Source organism: Leucoraja erinacea, chromosome 27 (assembly GCF_028641065.1).
Source record: "Leucoraja erinacea ecotype New England chromosome 27, Leri_hhj_1, whole genome shotgun sequence".
Taxonomy (NCBI): Eukaryota; Metazoa; Chordata; class Chondrichthyes; order Rajiformes; family Rajidae; genus Leucoraja; species Leucoraja erinaceus.
Window position 1 is genome coordinate 5,307,465 of NC_073403.1, and position 15,705 is coordinate 5,323,169.

Consider the following 15,705-nt stretch of genomic DNA (forward strand, 5'->3'; position numbering starts at 1 on the left):
GTGTGTGTGTGTATGTGTGTGTGTGTGTGTGTGTGTGTGTGTGTGCATGTGTGTGTGTGTGTGTGTGTGTGTGGTGTGTGTGTGTGTGTGTGTTGTGTGTGTGTGTGTGTGTGTGTGTGTGTGTGTGTGTGCGTATTGCTGTGTGTGTGTGTGTGTGTGTGCGTGTTGCTGTGTGTGTGTGTGTGTGTGTGTGTGTGTGTGTGTGTGTGTGTGTGTGTGTGTGTGTGCGTGTGTGTGTGTGTGTGTGCGTGTGTATGTGCAGGCGCCTTAGTGTGTGTGTGTATGTCTGTGGAGTCAAAGAGTTTACAAAATGCCGCTTTCTAAAAGCACAATAGTCAAATGCTCAAGTCCAAACTGAAGATGTGCAATTGTGCATACTTTCCGACAAAATTGAACTAAAGTCATGAAATGATTCACGTTGCTGATAGCGTGATAACATTATTTTTAAAAAAGCACAAGATGCTGAGAAGTCCGCAATATGAAGCAGACATCCCAGAACCATGCAGATACGTCACGGCCGCAATACCTCATCATAGAACAACAGTCACGTGTGTCTTCGCGGGATGGACATTCGCAAGTTGTGGAATTTTTTTTTGCCGTCTGATATCAGTTTCCCGAAAAAGCTCTAAAAATTCGTCAGCTTATTAACCAAGTGTAGTTACAAGAGGACCGCGTTCCAACCAGGTATCTCCGTGCGTTTTTCGCGGGATTGGTACTAATCTTGTTAGTCTATGTTGCAGATAAATCGCATTAAAAAAAACTTTAATCGGCTTAAATCGAAAAAAATAATCAGTTCTACTTAACAATATTGCATGTAAACTGCGGGGGGGGGGGGGGGGGGGGGGGGGGGGGGGGGGGGGGGGGGGGGGGGGGGGGGGGGGGGGGGGGGGGGGGGGGGGGGGGGGGGGGGGGGAGAGATAATCTATGTGTTATAGACCAGTATAAGTAGTAAGAGGCATTGCGAAAATGATTGTAACAAGAGGTAACAATCTCAAAGTTTTCCTGTAATCTTGTGGAAACGTGGAGTTGTGTTAAATTATTTTAATTGCAGTCAGAGGAAGGCAGGTACAGGTAAATGTATAGGACAAACTTTCGAAGGGGGGCCATTTAGCGAACGATTGCAGAACTGAATTTACCTATTCTCACCCACCCCCCCTAAAAAAATATGTGAAGTTTAATGCAACTGAAAAACGTGAAGATGTCCAGAATCGAATCCTGTTTGCAAGTTGTTAAGTATTTCACATAACTAACTATCTTCGGTGAATATATTTGAATCACTTTTCTTATTCTTAGTTGACCATATTTCACTGGCCACCAGAACACCATTATAATAACCCGCCATCTCGAATAATCACAACTACCTTCCACACAATAACTTTGGACGTGATACTTTTCCGGCACCAACTCGTTCAGGTCCTCGTCATTTCATGTGTCCCTCTTGCAAAATAGAATCGAAATAGACAGCTCGGAAATCATCCGGATTTTCATCTTTAATGCAGCCATACTGGCAGATACTTAGAGCAAATCGTCCAATTTAAATATCACAAAATAAGTAGTCGGAAACAGGTTGCACGGGTAGAGAGATCGGTAGAAATGAATGAATAACTAAAGACGCAATAACTGTGGATTAATGCAATGAGATCGATGCACGAAAGTTTGATTTTTCACTTGACGTTCAAATAAGTTAAATTTTAAACTAACTTTCAAACCATGACGAGGGGGAGAAAGCTGTTGATTTGGGCCAGGTTTATGTTTGGACATGGATATTCTGATCGCCTATTCAAAGTAGCGGGTGTATTCTGATTTAAATGTATGATTGCATCTGATATGCCTTGCAAGACCCGTTAAAGCGATCTCAGCTTCTTCTTAACTTGTCCTCAAAACCAAAGTATTGGGTCTATTTACCGGGAAAAAAAAGGTTTCGGTGCTGTTCTCCTGGCTTTCATATTAGTTGGAAATAGCTCACAGTCAATCGTCACAAATAAATGATCACACTTACAAATTAACATTGGATTCACTATATTTCATTATTACTGGTTTTCTTCAAGGGTTTAATAGCAAACGATGGTTAAAAATATGGCCTAGCATTGCAAGAGTTTCCCTCAGGTTAGCATTGGATTTTAGGTTGCATTGTCATTTCGTTGCAAATTATTTCAATTGTATCCACAAGCGCACTCACAGATACATAGATACACACACAGACACACACACACACACACACACACACACACACACACACACACACACACACACACACACACACACACACACACACACACACACACACACACACACACACACACACACACACACACACAAACACACACACACACACACACACTCACACACTCACACACACACACACACACACACACACACACACACACACACACACACACACACACACACACACACACACACACACACACACACACACACACACTCATACTCACATACACACACACACACACACACACACACACACACACACACACAGACACACACACACACACACACACACACACACACACACACACACACACACACACACACACACACACACACACACACACACACACACACACACACACACACACACACACACACACACACACACACACACACACACACACACACACACACATATTTTATGACGTACAAAGCATAAAAAGGGCTCGATGCCGCTCTATTTAAGTCTCTGCTTTATTTAGAGTCATTACACTTGCCGGCAGAGGGAATGAAAATGTTGTGTCTGTTCGTAGCTAAAACAACTTTAATGAGGCCAAATTTGCAATATACTGTGTAAGCCCGTAGGGACTAGTCCATAATTCCTTTTTTATATATTAAACGTTGTTGCATATACATACTATTTATGTATAAGTTTATGGTGTAAAATAGTAAGCGGTCAGAGAGAGTCCACTTCAAAACCCCTATATTTTACTGCTCAGCACAGAGCGTCCCATAAAATCACTAACTGCCGCTCACTGGATGTTATAAACAATAACAGGCTGCGCTTTTATTGCGTTTTACAGTTCCTTAATCTCTTTCGTATAGTTCTCAGATGACTGTAACTGTTCCAGACTCCGTCCAAGCACCAGATAAAGGGCTTTATTAATAATAGGCAAACGGGTCATTAAATTGTTAAATACCACTAGAACTCCTTATTAAGATTAAATATATATATATGTTTTACAAAAAAAAAAAACCCAATAATTTGCATACGAGTGCTGCTGGACATGTGGCCAGACTGCAATAACTTGGGAGGAAATATAGCAATTAGGTCCAATGTTGATAGTAATTAGATTTTAGGTTTGCCACTGCACTTCCATGTCTTGTTGATGTAACTCTGACCTTTAAAGGAGACGCATATACTCATTAAATGGTTTGGAAATTAACGTCTCTCTCCATCCTCTACTTCACCACAGCCTAGATACGTCCCCTTATCAATCTTTTGGTGGCGTATGTATTTCATCTGTTGTAAAGCGGCTGATATCCCGGTAATGAACACGGTGGAATATATTAATGCGCATATTCCCCCCTCTCTATCTTTCTCCCATTCCCTCTCTCTCTCTCTCTCTCTCTCTCTCTCTCCCTCTCCCTCTCTCCCTCTCTCTCTCTCTCACCATTCCCTTTTCACGCGGTACAGTGTCCGCACGGAGTAGGCAAAGCCAATAGGACGTGGTCGGGCTAATAAATGCAAATTATCATGAAAAGAGACGGCAAAATATGAAACAACTCATTTGGGCTGAAGTAAATCACAGAAAACGGTTTATGAGCGAACCTCTTCAGGAAGATGTGATGCCTGGATCTCGTGTGTTAAGATCAATAAGATGAAGGCTTAATTTTCCCAGAAAAAAAAAATCCTTGGCTTGTTTGATTGTTTACCAAACACTAAGTTCCCTGCGTTCAGCTGAGAGACCTAGTCCTTTCCAGATGAGCTCCTACTTTGTCAATTCGTTGTTTTCCAAGTATAAAAGTGGGGACTCCCTGCGCCCCAATTATTATGACTGCGGGTTCAGCCAAGACCTGGGCACTCGAGCCACCGTGGTCTATGGACCGGGCAGCGGGGGGAGCTTCCAACACCCCGGTCAAATCCAGGATTTCTACCATCACGGCGCCGCCACTCTCTCCACCTCCGCGTATCAACAGAATCCGTGTACGGTGACGTGTCACGGGGACCCCGGCACCTTCTACGGCTACGACGCCTTGCAGAGGCAGCCCATTTTCGCCGCACAACAAGAGGCCGAGCTGGTTCAATATCCCGACTGTAAGTCGACGGCGAACAGCCTAGGAGAAGAAGCAGAGAATTCAGAACAGAGTCCATCTCCGACACAGCTCTTCCCGTGGATGAGACCGCAAGGTGAGATATGAGCTAACAAGAAATTCTTTAAAAAAAAAGGGGGGAGAGAAAGCCAGGAATAAGGGGTAAAGTCTATCGCACACGGGCACCCACTCACACACAATCACACACAATCACACACACTCACACACACACATTAAAATAAAGGCAGCAAGGTTCATTTCCTGAGCCAATAAAGGAAAGACTGTAACTTTAGTGTTTTATGATTCTAAACTTCGACACTTGTAAATTACTTTATACTTTAATGATCCTGAAGGCGTATTTAAGTGTAGTATATTGCGTGCTCTTTGTAGCTTTATTGCAATTTTATGGCGTATTTCATCCCAAGATGTTGAATAATGCTTAATAGTGTTTGAATCTTGTTTAGGTTACCCCCTCTATAACACTTACAGAACCTGACTGTTTCTCCCATCTTTTCTCCTCTCTCTCCCTTTTCCCTCTCTTTCTCTACCCCCACCCCCACCCCACCCCCACCTCACTATTTCCCTTTCTCTCTTTCTCCTCTATCTCCCTTCCTCATTCTCTATCTCTCTCACACACTCTCTCTCTTTCCCCCCAATTCCCCCCTCTTTCCCTCCCCTCTCTCTCTTCCCTCCTTTCTCCCCTTTCTCTTTCTCTCTTTCTCTCTTTCTCCCTCTCTATCCCCCCTTCCTCATTCTCTATCTCTCTCACACTCTCTGTCTCTTTCCCCCAATTTCCCCCTCTCTTTCCCTCCCCTCCCTTTCCCTCCCCTCTCTCTCTTTCCTCCTTTCTCCCCTTTCTCTCAATGTCTCCCCCTCTCTTTCTCCCCCTCTCCCTCTCTCCCTCTCTCCCTCCCTATGTTACTCAGTAGCTGCAGGACGGCGCAGGGGAAGGCAAACGTACAGTCGTTATCAGACACTCGAACTTGAGAAAGAGTTTTTGTTCAATCCATATCTGACTCGCAAACGGCGGATCGAAGTGTCACACGCCCTGGGACTAACCGAGCGGCAGGTCAAAATATGGTTCCAGAACAGGAGGATGAAATGGAAAAAGGAGAATAACAAGGATAAGTTTCCCAGCAGTAAGTCCGAAATAGAGGAGAGTCCGAAGGAGAAGGAAGTAAAGGAAGACGAAAACAACGATGAGCAGCAATGATCACAACTAACCATTCGAAAAAGAAAAAAAAATAAGGAAGGGGAATGATAGAATAAGGTTGACACATTTAAAGTTGTGTGGGTGGGTGTGAAAAGCAGAACAAATGTTACTGAATACTGTATAATAAACAAACAAAAAAAAACATTGTACCGAAATGTATGAAGATGTTGACTAATGGGACCATTTCAACTTTGTACCTGACATGTACATGTCATTGTGTAACAGTCTAGCTATTTAAGTGAGTTTCTGTAAAGTATTTAACGTGAAGTTTATAGAACAATGTACTAGTTTGTGTGTTGAAATAGCATTGTAGTATATTTAAGCCGTCTGCACTACATCAGCTAATAACTATTAGCTTTTAAAAGAAATCCCAACAACATGAAGCTGCCTATTGAAGCTTTAGCTATTTAGATTGTGTTATTGTTTACGGCTTTGGTGTATTTATAAAATTGTTTTTCCTCACGGCGGAATGGCAAAGTCTGTTGGTTTTTTTTTACGAAACGTGGAGAAAATGACTCTTCAGTATTAACTGTGAGAAAACCTACTGTAAACGCGAGTTGCAATTATTGGGGGGGGGGGGGGGGGGGGGGGGGGGGGGGGGGGGGGGAGGTGCGGCGAGGTGGTCGGAGCGGTGATGCATTATTGTTTCCACACAGAATTGGACTATTGTTTGAACATGCGAGCGGCGGAAAGGGGGACAATAAACTTTACCAGCGAGAGCAAAAAAAAAAAAATCACAACTGTGAACTGGCTTCGTTTCTTTTCCCTTGTCAATGGATTTTATTAAAAATGAGATTTGGCAAATTTAAAAAAAAATTAACTATGCACGCCATATCGCAACAGCCAAATGACCAGATAGGTGGGACGGATAATGTTATTGAAAAGTGTGCACATCATAATATCAATAATACACAGTTATCACACACTTGACTCGATTTGTCTTTCTGAATTTCATTATTAGCATCCTGTTAATGTTCAGAGTTGCCTTGCCTCATCTGCACACACATTCCTGCCTCCTCCCCTTTTAAAACCCCCCCTTTGCAAAAAGAACAAGTGGCCATCCACGCTGCGATATTAGCCAGCAATAACAGTGGAGCAATGATACGGTGAGCACATTTTTGTTGTTTTGTTTGTGTGTATCAGACCGTTGCTATTTCCCTATTTGGGGAAAATAGGTCCAAGAGATTGTGCCCCGATCAGGGACCGGTCTGAAGGTGGATATCGATTGGAGGAAGTTATAGCAGGCTTTATTAGAACGTGAACGGGCCAAAAAAAAGATGCTGTTTTTGACAAATGACTTTTCCACAGTAATCTGATTCCAACCTGCAGTAAACGAATCGATTTTCTTAAAATTTTATCTAAATTATCGATCAAATCAAACCTCCAAACTGAAACCGGTCGCTCCGCGCCTGATCATTAAAGTTAGTCACATTAATATTTGGATGCAGGAATTTTTTTTCTTTTGATCTGGATTTTTTTTTTTTACATCAACCAAGGAAGCAATGGGTAACCTGGCTCTCATTGGCCCGGCGTGTCACGTGCCATTATCACGTGCATCGGGAGGAAAAAGGGGTTCTTTTGGTGTAAATCTGGACTCTAATTCCGTAATATATCACCGTACCTCGTAAAACCGACACTGAAACGTCCCGGCCAACAAATCACCGGCCAAATTATGAGTTCATTGTATTATGCGAATGCTTTATTTTCGAAATATACGGCCGGAACTTCTGTTTTTCCAACGGGGGTATTTTCGGAGCCAACTTCTTGTGCGTTTGCCTCAAACTCCCAGCGGTCTGGCTACGGCACAGGCTCGGCTTCGTATGCTGCCACAGTGCCGGGTCTGTACAGCACAGGCAACAGTCTGCACCACCAGACCCCGACCATGTACACGTCTCCTTATGGCCTCAACGCGAACTCCTTTAACATGCACTGCTCCTCATTCGATCACAATATCTCATCAATGATGTGCGGCGCCGGGGACTCTTGCAAGCAGAGTTGCAGCAAGTCGGAGCAAAGAGAGGCAGATCCGCACTCGGAGAACTTCCGGATCTATCCCTGGATGAAGAGCTCAGGTATGTGGGAAAAAAGTCACATCAAATGTGAGGGGGGCCGCGAATGAGTTTATTGCATGAGGGTGTTGTGTTCATTCATGACGTTCACTAAACAGGGGCATAAAATTCAATGGTCTCCCCCCACCGGCAATTAAGTCAGTGATTTGGATTATATTGGCTGCGTGGTAGAAATACCTTAAATAAGAGTCAGGAGGCTTTAAAGTTGACCATTGAAATACAAACACATTTACACACACACACACACACCGAAGAATAATTTTTGGTCTCGTGCGCCTTCAGCAACCTTTGTTCTTTCCCATCAAGGAAAAACAGACAATGAACCCGGAACATCCCCCCCCCGACTCAAGTCGCCCTTTCTTTTTAATGTTTATCTCGCCTTAACCTGTTTCGATTTTGCTTCGCTTGAAAGTTTCTCTCCGGGTTTCCGAGTCACAGCGTGCTATTGGGCATGTGTGTGTGTGGGTGTGTGTGTGTGTGTGTGTGTGTGTGTGTGTGTGGGGGTGTGTGTGTGTGTGTGTGTGTGTGTGTGTGTGTGTGTGTGGGGGTGTGTGTGTGTGTGTGTGTGTGTGTGTGTGTGTGTGTGTGTGTGTGTGTGTGTGTGTGTGTGTGTGTGTGTGTGTATGTGTGTGTGTGTGTGTGTGTGTGTGTGTGTGTGTGTGTGTGTGTGTGTGTGTGTGTGTGTGTGTGTGTGTGTGTGTGTGTGTGTGTGTGTGTGTGTGTGTGTGTGTGTGTGTGTGTGTGTGTGTGTGTGCGCACTTGGTTGAGGGTGGGGAGGTGGCGGGGTGAGGATGGGAGTCTTTGTGGGGGCGGTTGCCTCTTAGCAACAGTATCCCACTTTGGGAACCAGACCAGCGCGGCCTGTGTCCTGCCCTTCATCTACCTTTGTTTTGTTTTGTCCCGCATATGTGGGTGAAAAGCAGCAACATTAATATATTTGGACATTGTTCCCTTCCAACACAGCCGTGGCAACAGAGTGCACCACGGTGTTATTCTCCAAACCAAATTGTTGTATCCATTTTCTAGCTACCTGTCAGTCTCACGTTACATAACATTAATTCACCTAATCCAGAGAGCTCTTAGGATGTAGCACAATAACCATCCATCAATAGGTTAAGGCTACTCAGCTAATACACAAAAAAAAACTCTATCTTAAAAGTAATACCTAATAGAAAATTAAAGTCAATATGTTTTTGAGTTTCAGTACATGACAGTCGGTTGAAACCTTTCAGTGCAGTTTAAACATTGTAAATTCTCTCTCATAAAGAACCAAGTCAGTCCTTCTTTCAAATGCACCAAACACAAACTTTATATTGATTGAACTCAGTTAGTTTCCGACAGCAATTTATTGTATCTGTCAATGAGACATTCGGGGGGAAATGGTGGAATTCGTGACTAGCATGAAGGGCTGGAGGGGGGGGGGAGCAAAGCTACAATTTTTTAAGAGACTGTTGATGCTTTGTTAGTAATATTTTTTTTCTCTCTCTCTCCCTCTGTTTTGCTCTTTCTTTCGATGTCTCTACTGGGTCGGCGTTTCGCAGCCTCAGACAGGAAGCGGGGGCGTCAAACGTACACCCGGTATCAAACCCTCGAGTTGGAGAAAGAGTTTCATTTCAACCGCTACCTCACCAGGCGGAGACGCATCGAGATTGCTCACGCTCTCTGCCTGACCGAACGCCAGATTAAGATCTGGTTTCAAAACAGGCGCATGAAGTGGAAGAAGGAGAGCAAAGTCACCAGTCCCACCGAAGCGACCGAGGAAAAGCAAGAAGAATGAAGGAACAAATAAACTCTAAACACTTAGAGGCATAAGCAATGACTTTTTAAACAAATGGAGGAATTTGTTCCGCATTTCTTAACACTGAAACAGAATACTACCTAAATCCGTAACTTGTAGTTTGTATTATACAGATAGAGGGAATAACCCAAGTCTATATTGTACAAGTAAAGGTATATATAGTATGTGCATTAGGCTTTCTGGTGAATTGTGGTGAATTGGCCGTTACTGTAATTAGCATTAATTTACCATGTGTATTTAATGGGGGAACAAAAATCAGTGACGTTATATTTGTTACTGTCTTGGTGTAATTTCTCGTTTGTAAGTATAGTTTCGAAAAGGATCTATGTGTAGTCATATCCCGTGTACAGTTTATCCATGTGTGTCCCGTATCAACTCCTGTTAGAGTTAAATATATAAATTGGTGTTCTAGTCAAAGTGTTGAGGATTATTTCTCTGTACATTTTTTTTTTTAATATTTAAGAATGGACCATTTCTGTTTTGTTAGGATTGCGCGTTTTACCATGGCGGATGTAAAACTGTTTTGTGAAATAAAATGAGGACATTTTTTCGTTATTGTGCTTCGAAGTCAAACTTTGTATTTTTCACGCAGCACCCACACTGACACAAATATCCCTCATTTATAAATAAATATATATATATACACACATATATATATACATACACACACACACACACACACACATATATATATATATACACACACACACACACACACACACATATATATATATATATACAGACACAGACAGATTCACTCTGGCCAGAAAATATACACACTCCCTCTCTCACACACACACACACATATATATGTTAAATATATAAATTGGTGTTCTCTCTCTCTCTCTCTATATATATATATATATATATATATATATATAGAGAGAGAGAGAGAGAGAGATTTTATATATATATAGAATGTCGAGTCCAAGTCAAGAAGATTTGCCCATATGAATGGGACATTCCTCTTTCAATTCGTCTTTCGGTACTCGAGTTTTTAAAAACCAACTCTCCCACTGTAACAGAAAAAGGCAATTAACCGAAAAACACCACAACGAAAGAACACGATGAAAGAAAGTGTTTTGTGGGAAGGTTGTAATTCTAGCAGTATCTAAAAGGTACCATAAACTGCAACTACAATGGGGTCGGGTTAGGGATCGGATATCAAAGTAATCTATTTAGCCCAATTCGCCAATTGTAACATTTCTCCCATTGTGCATTCCATGCAATATATAACCATCTAATTTACCCAACCAACGTTATCGCTTCCACAATAAAAATAGGTTTGTCGGGAAATAGGGGTGAATATTCTTCTTTAAAAGAGCCCCATTGAATGAACCCGTTAACTCAATTCATAGCATTAAAAAATATATAATGTTTTCTTCCATTGTATGTTAATGTATTAATTCCAGTATCAAAAACGACGATTGGTTGTATAGATGCCTTCTATTACATGGGCACACTGCGTATTGTAAAATAAAAGGGGATAAATCCAACCTATTCGCCGATTACGGTCGGTCCATCCTCGCCCTTGTCTTTTGTAATTTGGGATACAAAGGACAAATGAAATCTACCGAATCGAGCAAATAAAATAACGCCAAATGCACAGTTAATGTCCTCAAATAGAGAGACAGAAATAGAGGGCTCGCTGTTAATTTGGGGGGAAATAATTTATATAAAGTGAAAATTGGCTATTAAAATGAAGCCGGCCAAATCCGGTTGAACTAAGCGGCGTATTTATTTGTAGTAGACGCAAATAAGAACCGAACACCGCGTTTATTTGACGAGAATTCCGCAAATAACGGAAATGCAGAGGGAATACGACAAGAATAATTTTACTTTCGTAGAATTATTTGATGTCTGTGGCCGCCTTTCGTCTTGCAGAGCCCGGCAGAATGAGGCTATGCTTTAACCGGTGGTGGATTAAGAGACATACTAGGTAAATCTTAACGTTTTTAAAAAAATAAATAAAAGGTCTAATAAGAAACAATCTCTTTTTTTTTGTCATGTCGCTCCTGCTCAAAAGATGGCGGCGAGGGGGCCGGTTGTTAGTAGTCATGAAGAAATGCAATAAATTCCTTGTTGTTTTATGAAAATTTACAACTTTGTGAGAGAACTTTATGAGTGGATCGGTCCTTCGATTGGCCGCTGCCGGTCATGTGGATAGCAACCGTGAACATGAACTTTTTATGATTTCCCATGTGAGTATATTGCAGCATTCGTTTGGCCACCGTACCTTCGGTCGGTTCTGCGTCCTCCTCAGGGCTTCTGTCGTGGTTTTCCAAACTTTGATAGTTACTAGTGGAACTGAAAACACACACACACAAACACACACACACACACACACACACACACACACACACACACACACACACACACACACACCACACACACACACACACACACACACACACACGCATTATATAAAGTAAAAACGACTTTTTTTTCTGCATTCTGCCACTTGTCTGCCGATTGGGGATTTCTGCAATGGATGCATGGCGCAAAGTCTCAATGATGTGGATGATATCATTTTTCAAAGAAGCTCGAGTTCCGAATTGCAGTGTACATGACAGATCCACGACCCCCCCCCCCCCCCCCCCCCCCCCCCCCCCCCTCCCCACCACCACCAGTCTGCGGGTGCAGGTTAAACCGACGGCTATCAGTTTGGGACAATACTGTACGTGGAGGAAAAAAAATCGCGATGCTTCCAAACTGAGAGATGGAAGATCGAAACAAAATCACAGATGATGCTGAAAAAGGTAAGGTGAATATTAGCACGTATTTCACAATTGATTTTTTTTTTTTTTTAGCAATATGTTAGATGAGCTGTGTGCAGAAAATAAGCGGAAAGAAAAAACCTTGGAGGAAGTAATTAGATATTTGTTGACGTCAGTTGGAGAATATATCAGTTGTGTTTTTTTTTCTAATCAGGCGACGTTTTGGAAACGGTTATCTGGAAGATGATTCTTTAATTTAATGAAAGACCTTTAGTTCTGGGACTGATTTGTTTCCCGCGAGCGTTTCTGTTCTACTTGTATGTTGCACAATTAAGGCACCAGTCATCCAAGGCAACTGCGGTTCGTTGATAAATCTATCATTGTGTTCGGGGACGAATTCTGTTACATGGTAATATTAAATGAGCTTGGAGATTGTTAATCGTTTCTCGTGGGTCGCTCGATACGTAAACATATTTTTTATCTGGAGTAGACGAGACCGAGCATTGTCGCCCAGGGTGACGCGTAGACGTAGCATAGTTGTGTTATAATAGTGATATTTTTCTTCTATTGTGTCTGATGCTTGTCAATAATCTGTTCTTTGGAGAGGCGATGCTCTGGTTATAGATTCGTACCTTTATGATATGCGACAGGTCTTTTTTTTTTGTTGGAGGGCATTATCGTTTCAGCTTACATCAATAGCGGATGATTGTAAGATGATGTAATATAAGATGGCGTTTAGATCATCGTGGTTTTGAATGTTTAGCAAGCAAGAGGCCCAACATGTTCTGCATTGCTATAATATAAATCCACTAGGGTTTTGCTTTTCTGGGGACGGAGGTGGGAGTAGGGGCGGGGTGAATGGATGTGCTGCTTTCTACTGCCACCTTGCGTTCTCGTGAGCTGCAGAAAGCGACAAAATAGGGAGCAAAAGGAATATACTGCATTGTGCCTGCAGAATAGAAAAACGAACTAAGCTGCACAAAGGTGATGCACAAATATATTCTACCACGTTGCCTTGTGCTTGTGCATAAACGTGTGTGTGCATATAAATAGAAAATATACAGGAAAAATAATTAAATCCAATATCAAAGCTGCTTCTGAATGCAAATATATCTGTTTTTTGTTCGTCTCAGCAGGAAATTAATTATTTACTTTCCTCTTATTTCTGTCCCCAACAGTACAATAAATCAACTATCTGTACTAAAAGAACTATCTGTGTTTCCAATGTGTCGGATTGTTCATTGAATTCAAATCAAAGATACCCCCCTCAAGATTTGATAAGGGAGAGATACAGTCCATGGCAATATTTTCACAATGTTCGCTTCCAATGTAAATCCGCAGTGCTAGCGACCCTCGACCAAATACCATACAACACCTCGATATCAGCCAATTGGCATTGCACAGAAATAATTTCGAAGAAATTCCGAAGGGTGTTGGAAAATCCGATTCCCTGTCAAACTTAATCGGTAATTTAGATTTGTAAAATTACTTGGCAAACTGATCTCATTGGAGCATATTCCTTGTTGCAATCTAATAGCAGTAAGTTGATTGCATGTGCTGAATGTGTTGTATCCCCTGGCTCAAAATCAGTCATGTTATGTACCAGGGCTGCAATTTAGAACGTAAGCAGACCTGTTGTAAACGAACTTCTGCCTTTAATGTTCCACCAATTGTACTTTTTCACAGCCCCCCTTCCGTCATCCCACTTCTAAAGAAGGTTGTAATGCCTACCGTGGCAAAGACATGTTGAAATTGACACCAAAAAGTAAATTACGGTATTCAAAGGCCAAAATACCTCAACTAAAAAGCATCTTGAAAGATAAAACATTGTGGCCCGAATATCTCTAATTTAGCATTTTAAATGTCAATGTAACATATATAGACCGGATTTGATTCAATGAAAACTCATCATTGGAAAAGTAATGCATTTGAAATTGACATGATTTTTTATCATATTTGTCCCATCTAGTTTTAGGATGTAACTTCTGTTTGAGAATGGATCTGATCACAGGGTGGGATCTGTTAGACCCGTTAAATCGTTATAATTCTATACGTAAAATAAAACGGACATTGTTCAGAACGCGCACAGGAGCATCGTTTAGTTTTTACATAGTATAAATCTTAAGGAAATGCAACGATTGAGCAAAATTCAATCTGGATTTACAAAAAAAAAACTATACACATGAAATATATTTGTTTAGAAAGCGAAATTAAGTATAGTCGCGTTAGATGAAGCAGTGGCAACTGATGGGATTTGATTCAGTCGGATGTTTTATTTGAGGGTATTTGTTTGAGAGCTAAACTAGCGGATACTGCCGCAATATTTTTAAATCAAGGGGACTGCAGAATATCACAACCCCTGATCTAAGTTAGAGACTTGGTTTGGATATACACGCCTTTGTTTCAAGAGGCAACACAAGATGGGAAGTCCCGCCCGATAGAAGACATTTACGGCTTGGCTCCCAATTCTCCTTCTTCTGATTCTGCTGAAAGCGACGTGTTTCCAGGACAAGGGAACGGCCTCGCAACTGAGCAAATGGACGAGGACCAGAGGGAAACTTTACTTTCACTCCTGCCATGTGCTAACCAAACCGTTTATGGTTCTTTGAAACACATGTTTCAAACCAGGAAGTAAGGATCGCCTTCCACAGGCGCTGCTTAAAATAAACCCGAAACTCCAATGCAAACTCCCTGTCACTTATAATAGCCAATAGTTAAAAACGACAATATAATTATACCTTTCCTTAAAAAAAAAATAAATTTATGAGTTTTCACACAACGTCAGATTAGCCCAAACTGAGTTGTTTTTTTCAAAGCTCCGAATCTCACAGGCGGACACAACATGTCTCTGTGGTTAAAAAAAAAATCAAAACCTCATGGTAACGTTGGCAGATGCGTGCACATATTAAACCCACGTAAAATAAATAGACATTACGAAATTCACATTTAAATTGCAAAAATATTTTATTAACAAAACCCATCGTTTAAGAGTACGTTAGAGCACAGCATCAGATGTAGAAGTCAGAAGAGCACATTGACACATGTTTATCTGTTGGTGTGTCGGATTGGAGCTAAGTGTAGTTCCAATATCGCCCGGTAGCTTTTAAGTACTAAATGCAAGTGACAACAATAATCATATATTTACGGTTAACTGCACGGAATAAGGACTCTAAATAGTATGCATGTTAAAACAGAACATATTTAAGTATCCTTACATTTTATCGGTAAATACTGTACAGTACTTGTAGCCTTTGAGCGTCGGCACCGCTGTTTTGTAAAGGCGGTCGGTGTTAAACGAGTTGGCGTTTCAATAGATCTTCAGCTTATTTGTGTTTTTGTGGACAGTTCTCTAGCTTGCTTTGAATCAAAGTTTTTTTTTTCAATGAAAGAGAGCAAAGTCTTTTTTTCCCCGGGAAGTTAAAAACTTAACATTGCAGCTTCTTAATAAATCGTGCTTGTGTTGTTATGTCTTGTTGTTGATTCCAGCACGGATTTTGTTTTGGTTAGCTGGCTTCATTCTCCCTTTGAAAGTTTCTTCCGTTCACGTTGTGGTTTCAATTAAATATTTGGAAGTCGCTGTTTTGATTTTCTTTTTCGCGTGGCTCAAAGTTAACTGGCATCGCCGAATCGCATTCTCACACAGAG

At 41.5% G+C, this 15,705-nt stretch overlaps 2 protein-coding genes across 3 annotated transcripts; both read left to right on the forward strand.

Moving 5' to 3' along the window:
• Nucleotides 1-264: 264 nt before the first annotated feature.
• hoxb8a (homeobox B8a) lies at nucleotides 265-6,032 on the forward strand. 2 transcript variants are annotated; one of them, XM_055656874.1, is made up of 3 exons: nucleotides 265-684; nucleotides 3,647-4,360; nucleotides 5,190-6,032. In XM_055656874.1, the coding sequence occupies exons 2-3, from the start codon at nucleotides 3,934-3,936 to the stop codon at nucleotides 5,474-5,476; spliced, it is 714 nt and encodes a 237-aa protein (XP_055512849.1). In that variant the 5' UTR covers nucleotides 265-684; nucleotides 3,647-3,933; the 3' UTR covers nucleotides 5,477-6,032. The 2 variants fall into 2 exon arrangements, with proteins under 2 accessions (XP_055512849.1, XP_055512850.1); XM_055656875.1 differs by lacking the exon at nucleotides 265-684 and having other exon boundaries at nucleotides 914-4,360; nucleotides 5,193-6,032.
• Nucleotides 6,033-6,386: 354 nt separating this feature from the next.
• Nucleotides 6,387-9,892, forward strand: hoxb7a (homeobox B7a). The gene is made up of 2 exons (XM_055656878.1): nucleotides 6,387-7,548; nucleotides 9,087-9,892. Exons 1-2 carry the CDS (start codon nucleotides 7,149-7,151, stop codon nucleotides 9,320-9,322), a joined length of 636 nt encoding a protein of 211 aa, XP_055512853.1. The 5' UTR covers nucleotides 6,387-7,148; the 3' UTR covers nucleotides 9,323-9,892.
• Nucleotides 9,893-15,705: the final 5,813 nt, after the last annotated feature.

What these genes read in the sequence shown, in the direction of transcription:
- hoxb8a (XM_055656874.1), top strand. Translation starts at nt 3,934, where the DNA reads ATGAGCTCCTACTTTGTCAATTCGTTGTTTTCCAAGTATAAAAGTGGG. An exon ending in CCCGTGGATGAGACCGCAAG is followed by an intron (nt 4,361 to 5,189) that starts GTGAGATATGAG and finishes TATGTTACTCAG; the next exon opens with TAGCTGCAGGACGGCGCAGG.
- hoxb7a (XM_055656878.1), top strand. Translation starts at nt 7,149, where the DNA reads ATGAGTTCATTGTATTATGCGAATGCTTTATTTTCGAAATATACGGCC. An exon ending in TCCCTGGATGAAGAGCTCAG is followed by an intron (nt 7,549 to 9,086) that starts GTATGTGGGAAA and finishes GGCGTTTCGCAG; the next exon opens with CCTCAGACAGGAAGCGGGGG.